Below are 17,507 nucleotides of genomic sequence, written 5' to 3'. Positions count from 1 at the left end.
AGTTGTTCAGATTTTTTAATTGCAATTGCAGCGCGCTCATTAAAGCGATAATAATTCAATGCAAATGAAATTTTCAAATTTTAATTTGCCCGACTAATGGGGAAAAGGCAAAGAGGGGCCGCAACAAAACGAAATTAGTTTGCCACATTTTCCATTTACGCACAATAAATTATCACTTTCCCTACAATAGCATATTATTATCATCGCATAATAGAGGGGTAAAGAGATTGTAGGAAGTGTTTACTGTGGCCATAGCAAACTTTGGGCACTTGCTTTTAGGACTAATTACTCAATTTATGTTCAATTTACTAATTTGTGGATGCTCCACTGTAACATTGGACATCGACATATGTATCCTGCCGGTCCTGGCTGGGCACACAGTGCGTATGATTAATGTTTAATTGCGTTATGCTGAGTGCAATCGCCGACTACACAGCTCGAAAATAAATGCAATCCTAATTTATTAGTGGCTGAAGTTCATTTCCGATATTGCAGTTAAGAACGGTTTTGCATTCAGAGTGCAGATAAATTTTAGCAGTTGTTCAAGGAGATTTTAAAATACTCTCCAAGCGAATTCTAAACCTTAAAAATATATAAGCATAAGTTCAAAGTTACCACAAGCACTCGACTTAAATATGCTGCTAGAATAAAAGTTCCTCTGATCTAAAGTCATTTGCTTTTAGGAATATTCAATAAGTCTTTACAATAAAAAATGTATGTAACTGAAATACATTTTTGTCCGGTTTGGTGCAAGTAAATTAAAGTGTTAAAGTGCATTAGACCTTACCATTTTCACTGACCCAGCTAATCAAATGAACATTTATTTATTGGTCCTGCATTTGGAGAATCCATGCAAACTCATAAATTGCATCCGTTGTTAGTCAAACTGATGAATTACCCGCAAGCCCAATAGAATCGAATCAGATGGCGACAACTCCATTAGCTATGAAAACCACCCGTGCCAGACACTTTCTGTGGTGATAAACATTGAAGCGGACAAACTCAACAAACCGGGCAGGGCATTATTGAAAACGAATCAAGACCAGCTGCTGTGTGACGCAGGGAAAACCAGATGAATAAATGGCTAGCATTTTGGACCAGTCCAAGACTCTTTGTCTAGCTTCGGTTTTGCCAAACTACACCAGACGCTTATTTGATCGCCGGGCGACGTCACTTAAGAGCAGCTGTTCATACCGTCAGCTAAGAGGTGAAAGTATAAAAGGCGTGTGAAACCGGCGATTAGGTATCACAGTTCAGTTCTACTGCTAGATACAAACACCCAACAAGATGCGTTCCTTCATCATCATCGCCCTGTTCGCTCTGGTGGCCGTGGCCGCTGCTCAACGTGGACCTGGTGGACGCGGAGGTGGCCGCGGAGGTCCTCGAGGTGGACCTCAGGGAGGACCTCAGGGAGGACCTCAGGGTGGACCTGGTGGACCTCAAGGTGGACCTGGTGGACCTGGTGGACCTGGTGGACCTGGTGGACCTGGTGGACCTCAAGGTGGACCTGGTGGACCTGGAGGACCTCAGGGTGGACCTGGTGGTCCTGGTGGTCCCGGAGGTCCTGGAGGTCCAGGTGGTCCTGGTGGACCCGGACCATGGGGTCCGCCTCCAAATGCCACTACCACCACATCGACAACAGAAGCCACCACTTCGACCACATCGACGACATCGACCACAACCACCGAAGCCACCACCACCACCGAAGCAACCACCACCACCGAGGCTTCGGCTTAATAAGAGAGCTCGCAGCCAATCTAAAATCCATTTTTGGCTTGTCCTCCTCCGCGCTTCCCTTGATATTAATAAAAGTCTTTCTTGCAAGAAGTAAATCTTTCTCACATTTTTCTAGACACATTGCGCACAAGATACTTGCATTACGCTTACAGGGAGAGAAATCAAAATATGACAATTTTTCAAATTTTTATTGAAAACAAATTGTTACCTTAATATGTTAGTTGTGCAGCTATTTGAGACATACAATTTTATTTGTCTCCCATGCAAATATTCTGTTTCTTTGTGGCAATATTTGTGTGTCGAAATGCTATCGAATATATATTTTTATTCAATTAAAAATGTTATATTAAAATCGGTTGAGAAATTCTTTCAGTACAGCCCAGTGATGGTTGAAAGGCTAGGAAAAAAAGAAGGCAAGCGCAGGGATTCGGAAATCGAAATGTAACTTATTCGCCAAGGCTGCATGGTGGCTGAAAGCCAGCGGCCAAGAGAGATTCGCTGGGTGCCTGCAACACTTGCAGAAGGCACGTCCTACGAAAAGGACGAGGCAGCAACAAAAGCCCGGCAAATCCAAGGATCCGCTGCAGTTCCTTTAGTCGCATTAAAGGATGAGGCTGCGCCAGCGCTTTTTCTTGGCTGCAATTATGTCCCACGGCGAACACACTTCGTAGGCATAAAAAACAGCTAAACACTTTATTTATGCAGTCTCGCTTGTCGTTTGTCTTGAAAGTTTTCGCATTAAACGAGCTGAGTTTGCCAAACTATGTGCACTGAAAATGAGTTTCGGTGCCAAAACATGGTAGACTAAAAAAACGCCTCTTTAAATGTGACTCTCAAATTCTCAACATTCTCCGGGGGAAGATTTGTGGCTCCCACTTGTTTGATCCCAAAGGAGCGAGGAGTTGCTGGAGAGGATTGGGGGCTATTTCGCTGTCATTGCTATGGATTTCCTCTCCACTCTCGAGCGACTTTAAGCGCCTTAAGAGCCATTGATGCCGGGCCTTTTTGTAGCTGAGGCAGAAATAGATCAAAAGTCAGAACCCACACACACGACGACCCCGAGGTTGGGGAAAAGGATGAGGACTGGCACAAAGACGGCGATGCGGACCCGTTGGTGGCACATTTTTATTGGTCATTAGTGCGAGCCTCTATCGGCATTCGTAAGCATTTACACATCGTTAAACTTTCATTTCCGGCAAATTAAGCGCATTTTATGTACCTTCTCCGTTCGGTCGCCCTCAGCTGAACTCCTCGTCCCCTCATTCTCTGCTGGTGTCGGGGTCACCCGTTGGTCGGTGTCAGCAGAATGACCACAACAAACGGACACCGAGAGAAAATATTTTCGTTGCTTTAAGTTGTGGAATCAGATCCTAAATCCATATAAGTGACAGCAACTCAATTATTTAACTAAATGGGTAGAAAAAAGTATCGCAAAAAAGCATGAGTAATATATTAAATACTATAGTTAAGCTCCCTTTATTAACATATCATTAATATTTATTTAGTCTATTAGATTCGTTTTTTGAATTACCTCGTTTGTTTTTACTGAAATGACCTACTATACTTACTTATTATTAAAAATAATTATGATTTAGTAATGTTTTCTGTTTTTTCTCCATCTGTAGGAAACTACCCAACGACTAGGCTCGTGCTCATGTCCCGGACTTGAGCATATTTAATGGAGGATAAGCAAACGGGCGCTGCCTCCGGGCGTGTCCCTTTCATTGTTTGTCTTTCAATCGAAAGTCAATAGCAAGGCCTGTCGTCCATGTACGGGCGCAGAGTATAAAAGGTTCTGCAATGCGGAGCGGCAGGACTTTTTCCAAACCCAACGATGTCGTTCTGGGCAGTGAGTCGCGGCCTGACGCCGCCTTCGAAGGTGGTGCCCATGCTGAATCCCAACCAGCGTCAGTTTCTCGAGGACGAAGTGCGCTACCGCGAAAAGCTTAAACTAATGGCGCGCGGCGATGCCATGGAAGAGGTGTACGTGCGGAAACAGGAGACCGTGGACGATCCCCTCGAACTGGACAAGCATGACTCGTTCTACCAGACCACCAAGAGCCTGCTGGTGTTGTTCCAGATCATGGGCGTTATGCCCATCCACCGCAATCCGCCGGAGAAGAATCTGCCCAGAACGGGCTACTCCTGGGGCTCCAAGCAGGTCATGTGGGCCATCTTCATATACAGCTGCCAGACGACCATTGTGGTGCTGGTGCTGCGCGAGCGGGTGAAGAAGTTCGTCACCAGCCCGGACAAGCGGTTTGACGAGGCCATCTACAACGTGATCTTCATCAGTCTGCTCTTCACCAACTTCCTGCTCCCGGTGGCCAGTTGGCGGCATGGACCGCAGGTGGCCATTTTTAAGAACATGTGGACCAACTATCAGTACAAGTTCTTTAAGACCACTGGCTCGCCGATCGTCTTTCCGAATCTCTATCCGCTCACGTGGTCGCTGTGCGTCTTCTCCTGGCTCCTGAGCATCGCCATCAACCTGTCGCAATATTTCCTGCAGCCGGACTTCCGCTTGTGGTACACATTTGCCTACTACCCCATCATCGCCATGCTCAACTGCTTCTGCAGCCTCTGGTGAGTATCCATGTTCTCCCCGAGTCTTATAAATGTTATATAAAATTCTGATCTTTTATGTTTATTTTTAGTTATAGGGCTTTTATTGTTTTAGGCAAATTACATTAATTAACTCTTTCGATCTTCCGCAGGTACATAAACTGCAACGCCTTCGGAACCGCCAGTCGCGCTCTCTCGGATGCTCTACAGGTGAAATGAAAATATTTCTAATTGCTATTAATTTCTAAAAAGTAATGTTTTAAACTGCAGACAACCATCCGGGGAGAGAAGCCTGCCCAGAAGCTGACCGAGTACCGCCACTTGTGGGTGGACCTCAGCCACATGATGCAGCAGCTGGGAAGGGCGTACTCGAACATGTACGGCATGTACTGCCTGGTCATCTTCTTCACCACGATCATCGCCACGTACGGGAGCATCAGTGAAATCATCGACCACGGAGCCACTTACAAGGAGGTGGGCCTGTTCGTCATCGTGTTCTACTGCATGGGTCTGCTGTATATCATCTGCAACGAGGCGCACTACGCCTCCAGGAAAGTGGGTCTCGACTTTCAGACCAAGCTGCTCAACATCAATCTGACCGCCGTGGACGCAGCCACCCAAAAGGAGGTGGAGATGCTGCTGGTGGCGATCAACAAGAATCCACCCATCATGAATCTGGACGGTTATGCGAACATCAACCGCGAGCTGATCACCACTAACATCTCTTTCATGGCCACCTACCTCGTGGTGCTGCTACAGTTTAAAATCACCGAACAGAGGCGCATTGGCCAGCAACAGTCCTAAAACTAAATCAATTTTTAAAATATATTAAGTTATTTAGGTTAAGATTTTGTGAAATTTAAATAAAACTCAATAATTTCCCCAGTTTGGGATAAATATGGAATTTTAATTTTCCGTTAGGTTTCGTTTAAATTTAAAAAGGACCTTTTTATGCTGATCCGGCAACCTTTTGTGTGAAAAACTATCTGTTTATATTGATCTGGCAGCATGATCAGTTAATGGGTGAAGCTTCGTTTCCAACTTACGGTTCTTTTCCAGTGAGATTTTACTCCGACTTGGAATCAGACACTTGTTACGGATTATGTTCGCCTGGTATCTGAAATCCAGACACCAATCATTTTTATGAAAAAAACCAGGATCCACATACGATCCACAAAATTATTCATACAGTCCACATACAATCCACATACGATCCACAAACTATAAAGCGGCAAATGTGTGTGGATCGCATGTGGATCCCATGTGGATGGTACGAACGATTTTGTGGATCGTATGTGGATCCTGATTTGTCTGTCAAATTGGCAGATTTCTCGAACTCAAATACCAGGCGAACAGAAATTACCAATAGGCTGCTGCTACTTTTAATGTAGGCAATACTAACGTCTAATGCCGAAAGCGACCTCTGTCGGGCGATCTCGGAAAGTGCAATAATTGGCTGCCTGAAAGTATGCTACTCTTTTTAAGCAAAACAAAAATAGCTTCAGCCCAAAAGATTGCAATGAAAACCCTTTCTTATTTGAATTAAAAAAAAACACAATTTTCTTCTGATGAGCTTTTATTAGACAATTCTTTAAAACAAAAATAGTTTATTGAAAAAGATTGCCTCAGTCGATGTCCAACTTTTTGAAGTTTCCCTCGATGCGGAGAAGATGTTAGGCGTCTTTGGCTTTGGCGGGTCCCAGTTTTTTTATCACCATTTGACGCATTCTTTCGTTTGTTGAACCACTTTTTGTAGCGAACCTCTGCGAAAAAATTAAGATAATTTTTTAGATATGATTTCTTATGAATTATATTATTTTACTTACCATAAGCTTGACTTCTCCGATAGACCGTCTCCCTGGAGAAACATTTCCTTAAGCACCAACCTATTATAATTCTTTCCAGTCGCTGTGCATATGTAGTCCTAAATTGAAAAAAAAAACAAATAAAAATAAAAATATAAACATTAAAAAAGAGTAATCGATATTTTAAGAATTATATTTTGTTTTTGTCAAAATTTAAGACTTGTAATTCCAAGTTTAAAACTGAAATCATATTTCTGACCAAAAAATACATTAACCTATTTTCTATCTGCTTTTGATCTGCCTTTTGCTGTCTAGTCTACTCTGTGCCACAACTCTTTTTCCTACTAAATTTTATACAAATTTTCTGCTTCGACACAAATTTCTACCTACCTTTGGATCCTCTTCCACCGATGAATAATGTGCCATCGACGCAGCCAGGACTACAGTAACAACACCTACCTCGGCCTCCATTTGGGCACCCAGCTCTTTCGTGCCGTGATCCTTGACTCCAAACTGGCCGTCACATACACTGCGCAGATTCGCTATGATATTGATCTGCCCGAATTCGGTAGCACCAATGGAGTTCTGCCGGACAGTGGCCCTGGTGAGTACCTGGCCAATCCGGTGATGTGGGTGAAGGCCTTGGACATGCTGATAGACTGCCTAGTGAAGCAGGGTGCGGATATGCACTCGGTGGCCTCGATCGGCGGAGCGGCACAGCAGCATGGCTGCGTTTTTTGGTCAGACTTGGGCCTAAGACGTGTATGTAACTTGAATGCGAACCTGCGACTCCATGAACAGATTACGGAGAGCGCCTTCGAGTTGACCAGGACGCCCACGTGGCGAGATAGCTCCACGGATCAGCAAGTGCGCGAAATGGAGTACGCCGTCGGCGGTCCCGCCGAGCTGTCTAGTATCACGGGTTCCAGGGCGTACTCACGGTTCACGGGCCCCCAAATCCGAAAGGTGTTCACCCAGTGTCCAGAGCACTATGAACGAACCTCCAGGATCTCCTTAATCAGCAGCTTTTTGGCCTCGTTGCTCATAGGCGGCATTGCCTCCATCGACTACACCGACGGCTCGGGGATGAACCTGCTCGACATCCGGCGAAAGAAATGGTCTCCGGAGTGCCTGAATGCCTGTGCTCCCGACTTGGCAAGGCGTTTGATGAAGCCCATTCCTTCTTCTCGGCTGCAAGGACGCGTTGCGGATTACTACGTGAAGCGCTGGAATTTCCGTCCCGACTGCATGGTTGTGGCATCCGCGGGGAGCAAGGCCTCGGAACTGGCTGGGCTCCTGGTGGAGAAGGACTTCCTCATGCTGTCGCTGGACACCAGCGACGTGGTGGTGATGCCTCTAAAGAAGGCTCCCTGCCTGGAGGAGGGGCACGTGATGTGCCATCCCACCAAGACGGATGAGTACATGGGCCTACTGTGCTTCCACAATGGAGCTTTGGCCCGAAGAGCCGTCTGCGAGGAGGTGGCCTACGGCAGTTGGCAGCGCTTCTACAAAATGCTGGATGCCACGCCCGCGGGCAACAGTGGTCATGTGGCCGTGCACTTTCGGGATCGCGAGATTATTCCCATTGCCCGGGGTGTTCTGCGCTGGGGTCCCAACACAGACTACATGACCCAGGAGTGCTTGCTCGGCCGCCCCAAATTCGAAACGCCGGAGATCGAAGTGCGAGCGGTGATCGAAGGCCAGATCATGCACCACTGCGCCATTGCCCGCGAAATGGGCTTCCATCAGGCGCCGGACACCAAGATCATCGTGGTGGGCGAGGACTCCAGGAGCCAGAATGTCCTGCAAATCGTGGCGGATATATTTAATGCGCCCGTTTACCAGAGAACCGGCATCGAAGTCAGCTTGTTGGGCTGCGCATTTCGCGCGCGTTACGCCTTCTACGAGCATCGGGAATCCTCCTGCAACTGTCGATCCTGCAAAATGCCCAAGGGCCGGAAGCCGAGGCTCAGCTATGCTGAGTTCCTTCAGAACGTCCCCTCCGGCTTGAAACTGGCCGCGGAACCAACTCCAGGCTGCGAAAAGATTTACAGACCACTTATCGCGCGATGCTCGCAAATTTGCCAGCTGCTTGCAGCCAAATCAACAGTGTACATCATCGACCAGGATCCATAAACTTTAACTAGGTGCCTTTCCTTGTTCCTTTCTATGTTTCTACGCAAATCAATAAAGTATCCTAAAGTAAACTAAAGAGTGATGAAGTACTAAGTCGAAGGGCTTTGGGGAATGTGCCTAGAAATCCTCATCCCAGCCCGAGAGCTCGTCCGGCGGCTCGTTTAAATCACACGGGAAGCGGTCGAAGTAGCGCACGTCCGTGGGATGGGCAATGGGCCGGACGAAGGGTGGGATGAGCAGCTGACTGGACAAGCCGTCCCAGTCGAATCCCAGGAACCACCTGCAGGATAATAGAGATTTAAATATACCTGTCCTTTTATGGCGTTTTAAGATGCCACTCACTTGTGCTTCTTAATATCCTGGATACCTCCAGTCTGGTAGCCAAGTCGCTCCGAGGGAACATCGCGGCAAAGGCGCTTGATGAGCTGCACAGCCCATCGGGACATGTGCTTGGGGAAAGCGATCATGTCAATGCCCTTTAGAATGAGGTTGTACGTCTGCATGGGATCCGGAGCACTAAACGGCGGCCTGTCAATAGGGATGGTATTAATTGGTATATCAGAAGGCCATTTGATCAGTGTACGTACGTTCCGTTTAGCAGTTCATGGATGAGGATGCCCAATGCCCAGTAGTCCACGGCTCGGTCATGACCTTTGTTCAGAATGATTTCGGGCGCCACATACTCTGGGGTGCCGCAGAAGGTCCAAGTTTTGGTACTCGTTCCGATCTGCTTGGCGAAGCCAAAGTCCACAATCTTCACGTAGCCGCGCTCATCCAGCATCAGGTTTTCGGGCTTCAGATCTCGGTAGATGATGCCACGAGCGTGCAGATACTCGAAGGCCTGCAGAACACACCCAATGATGAACTGCGCCGCGTTGTCCTCGAAGGAGCCGCGATCCCTGAGCATGGTCCAGATCTCGCCACCCATGCAGGCCTCCAGCAGCATGTAGACGTACTTCTCGTCCCGGAAAGTGCGATACAATCGGCAGACAAAGGGCGACCTCGAACTGAGCATTATGTGCCTTTCGCTGAAGATGTGCTCCTCCTGTTTGGTGTCCACAATGTGCCGCTTCTTCAGGCATTTGAGGGCAAAGGTGTCCACACGGTCTTGATGGTGGGCCTTGACCAACTCCACTCGGCCAAAGCCACCGATGCCCAAGGTGCTGACCACCTCGAGGTCGGTGAGCTTGAGGTCGGGAAACTCCTGCTGCAGCTGCTCTTTCGGCTCATCCCGGCTGCTTTCCCTCGCCTGCTTCATGGCCAGCATCCGGCTCTCATCGCCGTAGTCCTTCTCCTTCAGCTCGCAGAGATCGCCAATCAGCCGCTTGAAGGAGTCCCTGTCCAAAGTCAGACACTCCACCCCTGGTGACAGGGCTATAATGTTGGCCGTTCGCTTGTCCTCGTTGATCAACGCCTGTTCTCCGAAGTAGTCTCCCCTGGAAAGAGTTCGTAGCTCCGTTTCCTCCAAGGACGAGGGCGTTAGCTTCTGAGTCACACGGACATTGCCCTGTGAGATCAGGAAGAAGCTGTCTCCGGCGGTTCCCTGGCGGATGATGTAAGTGCCAGCGGCATAGAACTCCAGCTCCAGAACATCCGCGATCTTGGCCAGCAGCTCTTCACTGAGGTTCTTCAGCAGCGGAACCGATCTCAGGAAGTTCACGCTGTTCTCGATTCGCTGCAGACCCGTGCACATCATGATCTGCTGGAAGACCCTTCGGTCGAGAACCCAAACCCTTGCCGCCTCGCTTAGCACTCGAATAGAGGCCGTCCTTGTGCAATTGTAAAGGATCGCCAGCTCGCCAAACGCCTTGCCCGGGCCCATCTTGTCCAGTACTTTGCCCTGCTGCATCACCGCAAACTCGCCGGCGGCCGAGACATACAGATGTGCACCCACCTCGCCCTCGCGGATCACAAACTCGCCGGCGACGATGCTCTTCGAGTACATCGAGTCCACCAGTTCGCGCACCTGCGATGCGTCGATGTTCTTCAGAAAGTCGTTATCCATTATGGCGTCTTTGATTTGCTGCTTGTTACTAACAAAAAAATTAAAATTGGGAGGTGAAGCTAATTAGTTTATAAATGGGTTACTTCAACTTGCCGACAAAAAGTTAACCTTTTAATTTAAGTTAAAAAACCTAATACCCTTATACCCTTAATTCATTGCACCATGTAATTTTGCTAGACAAAAAGTGAATAACAAAAGTGTACTTCAAGAACTACTAATAAATTTACTTTTCGCAAAAATACTACTTTTTCCATGATAATTTCATCGCTTTGTTTATAAGTAATTAAAAAAACTCACCTGAAATCCTTGTCATATTTTGGAATTGGTATGCTGTAGGAGTGTTGCATGGACTGCACGCAGCTCTCGGCGGAAACACCTTGCTTCTTAATGGCAGCGGGCATTGCCTTGGGTCGAGGTTCTTCGGCGGAGGCGGATGCAGATGCGGAGGGCGATGTGGAAGGCGATGAGGCAAGTTGCCCCGAGTGGGGCAGCGGTCCCAGGGACAACGCCTCCAGGGCGAACTCCGGACTGGTGGGCAGCACCATTCCACAGGAGCTGCAGACGTGGGGATCCCGATCCCTGCCTTCCTTCTCGACACATTGCTCCGGCAAAGAGTATAGCTTCGTCTTGGTCTTTTCGTTCCGGGTGACGTTCAGGTGGTTGGTGGTCTGCTGAAGCACACTCTGGAAAAAGTGAGAGATAGGAGCAACAATTGTCATGCGTCGTTTAATCAATTCCTGGGCAATTGGGAGGCAATCAATCGATGGGAGCGCGTGATGCCCTCGACACCAGAAACCCAACTCAATTAGGTGACCCACTGCGGATGGCATTCACGTGCTCTCACGATGACAAATGCCGGCATTAAAGGCACTGAGAGGTTTGCTTTTAAGTTTCTTAAATGAAATCACGTGATTAAATACTTGTGTGCAATTTTAAATTAAGATTAATGGATCATATAATTGGATTTATAAAGACTACATATAAGATATAATGTTACAATTAGATAATTATTTAATTAAAAAGATTTTCTTATTCAAAATACAACCAATTTCTGAATTTCTATATTAAACAAATTTTTTATGCGTGTATGCCAATTGGGTGCGTTTCTTGACTCCCTTATCACAGTCCGTAAATAGAATGCTAAATTTTCCCCGAGGCGGTGACCCAAAAAACGGCACAGATAAAGCCGTAACCAAAAAGCAAATCCGAATCCGAGGCGCCTCCCCAGAAAGTAGACCTAGTCATAGCTCCAGTTTCGATTCCATTTCCAGCTCAGAGGGTAAACAAGATAAGCCGAATGTCAGGGCGAGGTGTTACCACCCCTTCCCATCGCCAACCACCTCTTGCTTGTTTTCCAAATTATTTGCATATAAATTAGCATTTCAAAAACACTCTTCGGTGGCCCAGCTCGTATTTCCTTTTTCTCGCTCGTCGCTCTTTTATTTCAGTTTCGGTTACTTTTTTTCAAGATGCGCGTGCTGCCCCGGTCGGAACTATATTATCTATGTATCTTTGTATCTCTGTATCTCTGTTTACCCACAAAGTAATCTGGGGATCTGGGACCGGCAGGGAACCAGAGGGGGAGCTGGATCAACTGCTCGAGCTGGAGGTGATCCGGCAATTAGCGACGCACACTCGCGAGGCGTTTGAATTAAGTGGCGAAGAGCTTTACATCTCGCTAAAGAAACAATTCTCTACGGATGCCACAAGGCTAGGAAAATGTTTATGACAAGGCGATATGTTGGATCTTCAATAATCAGCTTTCTTAGCAATTTTACTTTAAATCAAGGTGTTCAATCGAAGATAATATATCTATATCTATAATTTAAAGTTGATTTTTTCAAACTTGGAACTTGGGAAGGAATTATAGCAATTCCTCAAGAATCCATAAGCTTTTGTATAACCATGAGTACAGATTAGGTTCCCCCAAATTCGCAGTCATAGCTCTCCGACTTTATAGCCCCAATTAATGAGATAATAGAAATTAAACGATATTCGGCTTCCAAATGTTTTTGAGAAGTGGCTACCGAGTATCTCGCAGTCGCAAGTCTTAAATTTGTGCCGCTCTCCACTCGACTCTTTGGGCTATAAAATTGTGAACGTCGAGATCTCGCCAAGAAGTGCTAATCACTTGGCCCAATAAATCTACCTTACAGTTAAATATGTGCGGATGGAAGACAGGGGGGTTCAAGTACAAATTTATAAGGCAGAGGAAAAGGGGTTCGGAGCGTTAGATAGATACGAATATCTAGCAGATACGAAGGCAAGGGCATGGGTTAGCCCCCCCCGGTCCCCCTTCCTCCCCTGCGGTTCAGTGGGGTAGGCATATGGTATATGGGGTGTATCTGATATCTGGGCAGAGTCTGCTGCTGTTCAACAGATAACGCTGTGACAGAGGAGGGGACTGTGTCTGTCGGGGTGTGTATTTGCAGATACTTTTGTATCTCTGCGATACACAAAGCGAATTCGAATTTAGTCCGAAAAATAGTGCGGTGTGGTGGCTCCTGCTTATCTGCCAGGGGCAGCAAACAAAAACAGAGCAAACAAAGCGATGCGATAGACAGCGATGGATGGCTTTTCCCGCATTTCCCCGCCTGGCTGGTTTCACCTACTGACTTTTCTGAGGCGTTTCTCACCTTCAGTTTGTGGATTTCCCGGTGCAGCTTGACCAGCTCGCTTTCCCGACTCCGCACCATTTCCCTCAAAGACTGCACATCCTTGGTCAAATTGCTGACAATCGCCTCCCGCTCCCGATCCGTCATTGCCGTGGCCATTTCGATCAGCTGTTGGGTCAAAGGTCACTTAGCTGCCCAATCTCCTTCCTTGGGATCTGCGATGTGAGGGCTCTCGGCTAGTCTTATTCCATTCAGGCGGAGATGCTTCTCCGCTGCGATTCGCTGGCGGTTTGGTTGCGCGCGCGATTCATTAGCGACTGCCATCAGGTGGCGATCGACGCGGCGTATACGTGATTTATCAGAGAGAGAACGACAGAGAGGGCTTTGGAATAAAAGAGCCCCAAAAAAGAGCGATCTCGGATTATCAGCAGAGTGAACCAAAACCAAAGAGCGCATAATGCCAATCTAAGGGGCTACCAGCACATGCAAAGCCGAACAATAGGCAATTTTCTTGATTTTATTTACGAAAACTAATAAACTGTTTATACGATAAAAGTATTATCAAGGTACTTTAATACTCTTTTTGAGTACGTTTAAAAAATTTACGTTTAGTAGCTTTTAAATAATTTTGCCCTTTTGGAGATTATTGAGTTTAAAGTTCCAATTTCAGCTATCACAAAAGATTCTTTGCAATCGAAGGACACATTTCGGTAAATATTAAAGAAAGAAAGACTTGGAATGTGGCTAACATTTTATTAAATAGTTAAACTTAGAAATATGAAAAAATAATACAAGCAAACTAAAAGGAGCAAGTGGCGGTAAACCAAATGGCAACTTAATTTGGCTTTACGGTGGCCCCGAAAACAGAACGCAGCCACAAAAGCCGGGCCTAATTTGATGATGACAACAAACGCGACATCCACGGGGGACAAGAGATGCTGTTGATGGGTCAAGAGGGGAGTGGGGTGGTTAAAAGTGGTATAAAATTGGTATAAAAGGGCCGGGAAGTGAGAGGGCTAGGGCAAATGCGAAAACGAGATTTAAAACTTAAAAAAGTGCAAAATAAAAACGAAAATGCGAAATGGCAGCCAGCAGATATGAAAACGAAAGTCAACAAAGACATTGAATGAAGCGAGAAGGACAAAATTAGGGAGAACGGATATACGGATATATATAAGGTAGCCAAGCAGCCTGCGAACTGAAGACATTTGAACACCGCAACTAAAGACAATATTCCTTAGCATAACAATCCTTCTATCTTGAATAAATATACAACACAACAAAGAAAATCGTTTAAATTTTCTTTTTATTGTAAAACTTAAATAAAAACTCTTTCTTCAGTTTCAACTAACTTAGTTTTGATTAAACAAACCTATCGTATCATATGTTATTCGAATGTAGATTTTTTGAGAATCAAATTACGAGTCGAAGGAGATATGCCACTTTCAAATCGGATAAAATTTGGTCAAGTAATGGCCTCCGGAAGTCCATATGTAGGCCACTTTTTAACAACACATAGGAAACTTGGAAATAAATGACATGAAACGGGTCAAAAATTGAACCAACGTTAAATTGAAATTTTAGAATTCAGATTTTTTGAGGATCAAATTATGAGATAGGCCACTTTCAAATCGGATAAAATTTGATATAGTTATGGCCTCCGGAAGTCCATATGTAGGCCACCTTTTAACAACACATCGGAAAATTGGAAATAAATGACATGAAAATGGGTCAAAATTTGGACCAACGTTAAATTGAAAATTTTGAATGCAGATTTTTTGAGGATCAAATTACGAGTCGAAGGAGATATGCCACTTTCAAATCGGATAAAATTTGGTCAAGTAATGGCCTCCGGAAGTCCATATGTAGGCCACTTTTTAACAACACATCGGAAACTTGGAAATAAATGACATGAAAATGGGTCAAAATTTGGACCAACGTTAAATTGAAAATTTTGAATGCAGATTTTTTGAGGGTCAAATTTCGAGTCGAAGGAGATATGCCACTTTCAAATCGGATAAAATTTGATATAGGTATGGGCGCCGGAAGGCCATATGTAGGCCACTTTCTAACAACACATCGGAAACTTGGAAATAAATGACATGAAAATGGGTCAAAATTTGGACCAACGTTAAATTGAAAATTTTGAATGCAGATTTTTTGAGGATCAAATTACGAGTCGAAGGAGATATGCCACTTTCAAATCGGATAAAATTTGATATAGTTATGGCCTCCGGAAGTCCATATGTAGGCCACCTTTTAACAACACATCGGAAAATTGGAAATAAATGACATGAAAATGGGTCAAAATTTAGACCAACGTTAAATTGAAAATTTTGAATGCAGATTTTTTGAGGGTCAAATTACGAGTCGAAGGAGATATGCCACTTTCAAATCGGATAAAATTTGATATAGTTATGGGCGCCGGAAGGCCATATGTAGGCCACTTTTTAACAACACATCGGAAACTTGGAAATAAATGACATGAAAATGGGTCAAAAATTGGACCAACGTTAAATTGAAAATTTTGAATGCAGATTTTTTGAGGATCAAATTACGAGTCGAAGGAGATATGTCACTTTCAAATCGGATAAAATTTGATATAGTTATGGGCGCCGGAAGGCCATATGTAGGCCACCTTTTAACAACACATATAGGAAACTTGGAAATAAATGACATGAAAATGGGTCAAAAATTGGACCAACGTTAAATTGAAAATTTTGAATGCAGATTTTTTGAGGATCAAATTACGAGTCGAAGGAGATATGCCACTTTCAAATCGGATAAAATTTGATATAGTTATGGGCGCCGGAAGGCCATATGTAGGCCACCTTTTAACAACACATCGGAAACTTGGAAATAAATGACATGAAAATGGGTCAAAATTTAGACCAACGTTAAATTGAAAATTTTGAATGCAGATTTTTTGAGGATCAAATTACGAGTCGAAGGAGATATGCCACCTTCAAATCGGATAAAATTAATATAGTTATGGGCGCCGGAAGGCCATATGTAGGCCACCTTTTAACAACACATATAGGAAACTTGGAAATAAATGACATGAAAATGGGTCAAAATTTAGACCAACGTTAAATTGAAAATTTTGAATGCAGATTTTTTGAGGATCAAATTACGAGTCGAAGGAGATATGCCACTTTCAAATCGGATAAAATTTGATATAGTTATGGGCGCCGGAAGGCCATATGTAGGCCACTTTTTAACAACACATCGGAAACTTGGAAATAAATGACATGAAAATGGGTCAAAATTTGGATCAACGTTAAATTGAAAATTTTGAATGCAGATTTTTTGAGGATCAAATTACGAGTCGAAGGAGATATGCCACTTTCAAATCGGATAAAATTTGATATAGTTATGGGCGCCGGAAGGCCATATGTAGGCCACCTTTTAACAACACATCGGAAACTTGGAAATAAATGACATGAAAATGGGTCAAAATTTAGACCAACGTTAAATTGAAAATTTTGAATGCAGATTTTTTGAGGATCAAATTACGAGTCGAAGGAGATATGCCACTTTCAAAATTTGATATAGTTATGGGCGCCGGAAGGCCATATGTAGGCCACTTTTTAACAACACATCGGAAACTTGGAAATAAATGACATGAAAATGGGTCAAAAATTGGACCAACGTTAAATTGAAAATTTTGAATGCAGATTTTTTGAGGATCAAATTACGAGTCGAAGGAGATATGCCACTTTCAAATCGGATAAAATTTGATATAGTTATGGGCGCCGGAAGGCCATATGTAGGCCACTTTTTAACAACACATCGGAAACTTGGAAATAAATGACATGAAAATGGGTCAAAATTTGGATCAACGTTAAATTGAAAATTTTGAATGCAGATTTTTTGAGGATCAAATTACGAGTCGAAGGAGATATGCTACTTTCAAATCGGATAAAATTTGATATAGTTATGGGCGCCGGAAGGCCATATGTAGGCCACCTTTTAACAACACATAGGAAACTTGGAAATAAATGACATGAAAATGGGTCAAAATTTGGACCAACATTAAATTGAAATTTTTGAATGCAGATTTTTTGAGGATCAAATTACGAGTCGAAGGAGATATGCCACTTTCAAATCGGATAAAATTTGATATAGTTATGGGCGCCGGAAGGCCATATGTAGGCCACTTTTTAACAACACATCGGAAACTTGGAAATAAATGACATGAAAATGGGTCAAAATTTGGATCAACGTTAAATTGAAAATTTTGAATGCAGATTTTTTGAGGATCAAATTACGAGTCGAAGGAGATATGCCACCTTCAAATCGGATAAAATTTAATATAGTTATGGGCGCCGGAAGGCCATATGTAGGCCACCTTTTAACAACATATCGGAAACTTGGAAACAAATGACATGAAAATGGGTCAAAAATTGGACCAACGTTAAATTGAAAATTTTGAATGCAGATTTTTTGAGGATCAAATTACGAGTCGAAGGAGATATGCCACTTTCAAATCGGATAAAATTTAATATAGGTATGGGCGCCGGAAGGCCATATGTAGGCCACCTTTTAACAACACATAGGAAACTTGGAAATAAATGACATGAAAATGGGTCAAAATTTGGACCAACGTTAAATTGAAATTTTTGAATGCAGATTTTTTGAGGA

At 44.3% G+C, this 17,507-nt stretch overlaps 4 protein-coding genes across 6 annotated transcripts in view; 3 read left to right on the top strand and 1 right to left on the bottom strand.

Annotated features, from left to right (window-relative positions):
• Positions 1-1,262: 1,262 nt before the first annotated feature.
• LOC108053992 (cuticle collagen 2-like) lies at positions 1,263-1,832 on the top strand. The gene has a single exon (XM_017136735.1). The coding sequence runs from the start codon at positions 1,288-1,290 to the stop codon at positions 1,735-1,737; it is 450 nt and encodes a 149-aa protein (XP_016992224.1). The 5' UTR covers positions 1,263-1,287; the 3' UTR covers positions 1,738-1,832.
• Positions 1,833-3,469: 1,637 nt separating this feature from the next.
• LOC108054001 (gustatory and odorant receptor 21a) lies at positions 3,470-5,106 on the top strand. Its single transcript, XM_017136747.2, has 3 exons — positions 3,470-4,323; positions 4,455-4,512; positions 4,573-5,106. Exons 1-3 carry the CDS (start codon positions 3,572-3,574, stop codon positions 5,104-5,106), a joined length of 1,344 nt encoding a protein of 447 aa, XP_016992236.1. The 5' UTR covers positions 3,470-3,571.
• A 1,301-nt stretch (positions 5,107-6,407) lies between these two features.
• LOC108053996 (xylulose kinase) lies at positions 6,408-8,319 on the top strand. Its single transcript, XM_017136742.2, has one exon. It carries the CDS (start codon positions 6,525-6,527, stop codon positions 8,241-8,243), a length of 1,719 nt encoding a protein of 572 aa, XP_016992231.1. The 5' UTR covers positions 6,408-6,524; the 3' UTR covers positions 8,244-8,319.
• Positions 8,259-17,507, bottom strand: part of LOC108053993 (cGMP-dependent protein kinase, isozyme 1) — a 65,367-nt gene continuing 56,118 nt past the window's right edge. For 2 of the 3 annotated variants that reach the window (XM_017136737.2, XM_044460499.1), the window contains exons 2-5: positions 10,546-10,931; positions 8,831-10,276; positions 8,586-8,771; positions 8,259-8,523 (exon numbers count right to left, since the gene is read on the bottom strand). In XM_017136737.2, the coding sequence (XP_016992226.2) occupies positions 8,361-8,523; positions 8,586-8,771; positions 8,831-10,276; positions 10,546-10,931 (2,181 nt within the window). In that variant the 3' untranslated portion in view covers positions 8,259-8,360. Of the gene's footprint in view, positions 8,524-8,585; positions 8,772-8,830; positions 10,277-10,545; positions 10,932-12,884; positions 13,162-17,507 lie in introns of those variants that run through there. The other variant, XM_017136736.2, reaches the window with a different exon arrangement.

The sequence above is a fragment of the Drosophila rhopaloa genome, unplaced genomic scaffold, assembly GCF_018152115.1.
Source record: "Drosophila rhopaloa isolate 14029-0021.01 unplaced genomic scaffold, ASM1815211v1 contig_2, whole genome shotgun sequence".
Lineage (NCBI taxonomy): Eukaryota > Metazoa > Arthropoda > Insecta > Diptera > Drosophilidae > Drosophila > Drosophila rhopaloa.
Note: the sequence above shows the minus strand (reverse complement) of the source record. Positions and strands in the feature narration are given on the sequence as shown.

What these genes read in the sequence shown, in the direction of transcription:
- LOC108053992 (XM_017136735.1), top strand. Translation starts at nt 1,288, where the DNA reads ATGCGTTCCTTCATCATCATCGCCCTGTTCGCTCTGGTGGCCGTGGCC.
- LOC108054001 (XM_017136747.2), top strand. Translation starts at nt 3,572, where the DNA reads ATGTCGTTCTGGGCAGTGAGTCGCGGCCTGACGCCGCCTTCGAAGGTG. An exon ending in AACTGCTTCTGCAGCCTCTG is followed by an intron (nt 4,324 to 4,454) that starts GTGAGTATCCAT and finishes GATCTTCCGCAG; the next exon opens with GTACATAAACTGCAACGCCT. An exon ending in CTCTCTCGGATGCTCTACAG is followed by an intron (nt 4,513 to 4,572) that starts GTGAAATGAAAA and finishes TTTAAACTGCAG; the next exon opens with ACAACCATCCGGGGAGAGAA.
- LOC108053996 (XM_017136742.2), top strand. Translation starts at nt 6,525, where the DNA reads ATGTGCCATCGACGCAGCCAGGACTACAGTAACAACACCTACCTCGGC.